We start from the raw sequence: 5,986 nt of genomic DNA, 5'->3' as shown, positions 1-5,986 counted from the left end.
CCTCACCTGCCATTCCGAGGCCCCGCAGCAGTTGCAGAAGGCGGTTCCTGGCTGTAGCTTGGTCCCTTACTGTGCTGAGCGATCCCGACTGATCTCCTGAGATTCCGACTGATCGCCTGCGTTCCCCACTGATCTCCTGCCATCAGACAGAAGGCTGCAGGAAACCCGAGCGAGGTTGAAGCTTTCATTTGGGGGTGGGGGTAGGGAGGGAGGCTTGGGGTTGTGTGGGTTGGGGGGAATTCCATTATTCTGGGGGTTATACTGTGCTAATTCCTGTGAAGCTAAGCTGTCGCTGAATTGATTCAGCTAAGTTTACTTAAGATATGATTTAGCTTATTTTAGTTCAGATTTGCTACCTGCCATATTTATTTAGCTAACTACAGTTGAGATTGAGGACCCACCACATTGATTCCGTTAATTGGTTACGATTTTCCACCTGCCTTACTTACTGCGCTAAGTGTAGAGAAGACTTAACTCCCCACCTTATTTGTTTGGCTAAGTCGGTTAAGATCGGGTCCACATCCTAACATGGAGCCAGCCCCATTTGAATATATGGCCAACTCTGTCCTGTTGGAGAAGAGTTTTAGTGACCAATACGAGACCTATGAGATCATTAGAGGTGGCAGCTACGGTGTGGTGGTGAAGGCCTATCACCGCCTCTTAGAGAGAGTGGTGGCTGTGAAAATGCTAGAGAAGGAAGGGAACCTGAGCTTGGTGGAAAACGAGATGGACATTGTCAAAAATATCCACCTCCCCCATGTGATCAGGATGTACCAGGTGATCCAGGGAGAGAGATATGTCCACCTGGTGCTGGAAATGGCCACCAATGGAGACCTCCTGTCCTGGCTCACAGAATTACGCCGCTCCCTCTATGAGGACGAAGCCAGGAGGTTCCTGAAGTAGATAGACAGTGCTATTGTGTACTTACACCAGAACAGAATCACACACCGTGACCTGAAGCCCGACAGCATCCTTCTGGATGAAAAGGGCAATGCCAAGGTCGGGGACCTGGGGCTCAGTGTCAGGATTGCCCCGGGGCAGTTGCTCACAGAGAAGTGTGGCGCCTTCATATTCCGTGCCCCTGAGCTGTACCTGCAGGAGGAATATGATGGGTTCAAGGTGGACCTCTGGGGCCTGGGCACCATCTTGTTCTTCATGGTGACGGGGAAATTCCCCTTTAAAATGACCACATACCAGAAGCTAAGTGCCCAGATTGTAAATGGCCTGTACGAGATCCCATTTTACCTCACCTCAAAAGGACTTAGCATCCTATTAAAGCTCTTAACCGTAGACCCCAAACAGAGGCCCGATATCCAGCAGATTATGGCACACCCCTGGTTTGACCGGGTGGAGGAGGGCTCCCTGTATCCCCATGAGCCACTGCCTGATGACTTAGACCCCACCATTACCACCGTCATGTGCATCATGGGCTACCCCGAGCCTCAGATCCGCCAGTCGGTCCTGCAGAGGGCTTTCGACGAAGTCATGGCCATCTACTGTATGATCAAAGATGGTCTCAAGGGGGAGATGGTCAGCCCGGTGAAAATCCAACCTGTGCCACTCTGCCCCACCCACACCAACCTCTGTGCCTTCCCCCCGCAGAGGAGAGCCAGTTTGCCCGCCCAGCTCCATTCTTTGCTCTTACCCTCTGAGCGGACCCCAACCTGCATGGAGCCCCAGCTGGAGAGAGGCAAGAGCAGCTCCCTGCCCCCCCTGGCCCTGCTGCCTAGCACCAGCTCCGGCACCACCAGTACCCCCTCCCAGCCCGATCCGGTGGGCGCCCCCGACTGCTGCAGCTGCCTCCCAACGAGGGAGGGCCTCGAGCAGCAGACCCCCAAGGAAACACCCGAACTCCAGCCACAGGCAGATCCCCAGGTGGAGAACAGGGCCCCCGGCGGGGTGAAGAGCGAGAGTCAGGGCTGCAAGGGGCCGGGAATAGAGCCCAGGAGGTATGCCTGGTATGGAAGTGAAGAGCTGTCAGAGGAGGCCATCCAGTTAGCACGCCGCCACCACCACGTGGTGTTCCAGGCCAGCTCCCCCAAGATCCCAGGCTGCTGTTGCTTTAGGCGCCAGGGTAAAAAATCCCAGGTAACCGGGCAGCCTCAGGATGATCACAGAGACTCTAGATCCCGAAGAGAGCTGGGCAGGACGGGGGTGTTTGGCAGGATAGTTGTTGCCCTTTGCAGACTGTGCTGCTGTCTGCGGTGCCAAGGACAGAGCAGGGACTGAAAGACCCCAAAGTCACTGAGAGCCTCTAGATGCCCCTGTCATTGACTCCCACAACCCCGGGCAGGGGATTTGTACCAATAGGCGTGCAAGGGAACCCGAGCTGGAGGCTCTGAACACTGCTAACCCCATACAAGACTGCTCTGATGGTTACCAATTACCCTGACTGAAAACACTTGACTTATTTTCTTACCAAAAAATAAAAAATTAAAAAAAAAAATTGAAAGTCCTGCAAAGACAACAGGAACGTCATCAGAAGGAAATAACTGAGATCACACTGTCTTTGGTTGCCTGAAAACACTGTCGGCTATGTATTCTCCATCCTTAGCACACTTAGGATGAACACGCATAGTGGAGAGGTGTTGGGTCTCACTTTAAACGTAGCTAAATCACTTCATCTCTTAAGCATGAAGTTATTTTTAAATTAATTCTAATTTTACTTGTAGTGTGTAGACAAATCCCTATTCTCTTCCTTTAGAAATGTATATGGTATAAGTGAATTCTATAACTGATTTTATAAGTATGATATAACCATCCCTCCTTTAAAATCTAAAAAGAAAAAAGAAAAAACAAAACAAAAAAAAAACAAAAAACAAAAAAAATTAAAAAATTAAAAAATATAAAAACAACAAAGAGAAGCAAATCAGCCTAGCTGGCTGCTGGTGATGGGGTTGACTTGGGCAAAGACCCTTGGGCAAGCAAGCCCCTGAGTGATGACCTCTGCCAGTGCCCACAGCCCCCTCCTGGGCGGGGACTCCGCCCAGAGTTCAGGGAATAAGGAAGTCAGGTGGAGCCCAGCCTATTAGTTCTCCCAAGGGTGTACAGCCCCAGGGGGGCAGAGCACAGAGATCCATCACCACATAGGCTGAGAATTGTCACTTCTAAACAACCATTCTTTTCTTTCTTCTTCCTTTCTTTTGTTCTTTCTTTCCTTCCTTCCTTTCTTTTGTTTTTCCTTCCTTTCTCTTTTCTTTTTTTATTCCTTATGTTTCTTTCTCCCTTCCTTTGTTCTTTGATTCTTCCTTCCTTTTTTCTCTCTCTCTTTCTTTCGTTCCTTCTTTCTCTCTTCCTTTCTTTCCTGTGTGTTTGATTTATTGCTTACAAGTCTCATGGTTTTTCCCACCTGGCCTGGGTAAGAATTAAGATTCACAACTGTCAGCCTCCTAAGAATCTAGAATTTCAGGCAAGAACAAACATCACTCTGACCTCTAAGATCTTTCAGGGGCTTTTGTCTTTTTACTGTCCTTTTCATTCATTTTTATTATTATTTGTTATTGTTGTTACAGAGTCAGGCCTGAACATGCTTCTTGTTTTTATTTTTCCTTCCTTCCTTCCTTCCTTCCTTCCTTCCTTCCTTCCTTCCTTCCTTCCTTCCTTCCTTCCTGTCTTCCTGTCTTCCTTCCTTTCTTCCATTCTTTCCTTCCCTCCCTCCCTTCCTTCCTCCCTTCCTTCCTTCCTTCCTTCCTTCCATCCTTCCATCCTCCCTCCCTCCCTCCTTCCCTCCTTCCCTCCCTCCCTCCCTCCCTCCATATCTTTCTTCCTTCTTGGTGGTGGTGTGTGTTTTCCTTCTAGCAGGCTCTACAATTTGACCCAAAGCTCAGCTTGTGACTTTTTTTTATTTGAGTGGTAATCCTGTCGATCCTAAGGATTGAACTCAGGGACTGCCTGCCAATTTTTCCAGATTTTTTTTTTCTTTTTGCTCGGGATTAGCAGGATTCATACCTTGAACCACAGCGGAACTTCTGTTTTTTGTTTTTTTTTTTTTTGTTGGTGGTGGTGGTTCTGTGTGTGCTGGTTGGATCTAGTGGGTGAACCCACACACTGGCAACATTTCCTCATTTTTTCCCTCAAAGCTAGCAGGCTCTCCAAGTTTACCCACAAGTGAATTTCAGTCTTTTTGTGTGTATTGGGGAGTTGTGGTTTTTTTGTGCTTTATAATTTTTTTGAGGGTTTTTTTTTTTTTTCGTTCCTCTGTTAGGGCTTGAACTCAGGGCCTCATCACTATCCATGAGCGGTTGCTTTTTTGTTTTTGTTTCTATGTTTAAATCAAAGAAGGTGTAGAGTTAGAGCCAAAACTGGATTACTAGAGTGTGTTTGCTTTTTATTTATTTATTTTTTTAAATTGAAGGTTAGCAGGCTCTCCTACTTAAGCCAGAGATCAACGTCTGCCTTTTTCATTTTTCTTGGTGGCTACTAGAAGAAAAGAGTCCATGGGTAGCCAAGGGCACTACACAGTGTCCTAAAATCTGAGGATTGCAGTTCAAAGCCAGCCTGGACAGGAAAGTCTGTGAGACACTTATCTGAAATGAACCACCTCCAGCCAGGAAGTAATAGTGCCCACTGCTGGCATACAGGAAAACAAGTCTCATGCACTTTCCTTCCCAGGCTGGCTTCGAACCATGATCCTCAGATTTCACCCAGCACGAGCAGCTCATATTACAGCTTTGACTCTCGATTTTAAAATCTTTACTTGGCTCTTCTTTGGCTTCCTTTTCATTTATTGTTCTTTTTGGTATATTTATTTGTTTTTTTGTTAGTGCAGGTGGAGGATTGCGGTTCAAAGGCAGCCTGGGTTGGAAAGTCCATGAGACTCATCACTAACCACAAACAAGACCGAAAGTAGTAGGGCTTTACTCATGAGAAAAGCACCCTAAGTTCAAGCGCATCCCCATCACTGACTAAAAAATGTCTCATTGACTATCCTGCTCAGGCTGGCTCGAACCAAGAACCTCAGATTTCAGCGACTTGAGCAGGTAGGATTGCAGATTTGAGCCATAATTTAAATATATTTAAATGGTTCCTCTCTTTTGTCATTTTCCTTTTCATCTGGTTTATTGTTCTTTCCTCCTCCTCCTCCTCCTCCTCTTCCTCCCACCCCCCCTTTTTTCCTCTGGCCTGATGTTAGAACATAGCCACTTACCCTCAGGTTTGTTGCATTGTTTTTCAATTTGAAACTAGCAGACTCTACAACTTGAGCCACAGATTAACCACTGTTTTGTTTTTGTTTGTCTTTGTTCTTTTGTTAGGGCTTAAAATCAGTACCTCAACACTGTTCAAGACCTGGTGATTTTTGTTTTGCTTTTGTTGCTATGCTTAATTCAAAGAAGGTGTAGAAGTAGAGCCACAGTTGGATTGCTGGGATGTTTTGTTATATTTTTTTTTATACAGGGCTAGCAGGCTCCACTCTTTGAGCTACAGCTCCACTTCTGCCTGTCTGCCTGTTGTTTTCTAGTTCTTTCTTTCTTTCCTTTCTAACTCTTTCTTAATTTCTTTCTCTCTCTTTCTATCTTTCTTTCCTCTCTCTTTTTCCTTGTTTATCTTTTTCTCTTTATTTCTATTTTTTCTTTCCTCTTTCTTCCTGTCTCATTATCCTTGTCTCTCACTTTCTCTCTTTTTTTTTTTTTGGCCATTCCTGGGGCTTGGACTCAGGGCCTGAGCACTGTCCCTGGCTTCTTTTTGCTCAAGGCTAGTACTCTGCCACTTGAGCCACAGCGCCACTTCTGGCCATTTTCTGCATATGTGGTGCTGGGGAATTGAACCCAGGACCTCATGTATACGAGACAAGCACTCTTGCCACTAGGCGATATCCCCAGCCCTTTCTCTCTCTTTTTATTCTCTCTCTATTCTCTTTCTGTCTCTCTCTTATTCGTTCTTTACCTCCCTCACTTCCTCATTCTTTCTTTATCTCTCTCTCTCTCTCTCTCTCTCTCTCTCTCTCTCTCTCTCTCTCTCTGTGGAAGTTCTGGGGCTTGAACTCAGG

At 46.5% G+C, this 5,986-nt stretch overlaps 1 protein-coding gene across 1 annotated transcript; it reads left to right on the top strand.

Moving 5' to 3' along the window:
* Positions 1-528: 528 nt before the first annotated feature.
* Positions 529-2,258, top strand: LOC125366906 (sperm motility kinase Z-like). The gene is made up of 3 exons (XM_048367615.1): positions 529-890; positions 939-2,088; positions 2,187-2,258. The coding sequence occupies exons 1-3, from the start codon at positions 529-531 to the stop codon at positions 2,256-2,258; spliced, it is 1,584 nt and encodes a 527-aa protein (XP_048223572.1).
* The last annotated feature ends 3,728 nt before the right edge of the window (positions 2,259-5,986 follow it).

This window comes from Perognathus longimembris, chromosome 18 (genome assembly GCF_023159225.1).
Source record: "Perognathus longimembris pacificus isolate PPM17 chromosome 18, ASM2315922v1, whole genome shotgun sequence".
In the NCBI taxonomy this organism is placed as follows: domain Eukaryota; kingdom Metazoa; phylum Chordata; class Mammalia; order Rodentia; family Heteromyidae; genus Perognathus; species Perognathus longimembris.
This window is presented reverse-complemented; position numbering and strand designations above follow the sequence as displayed.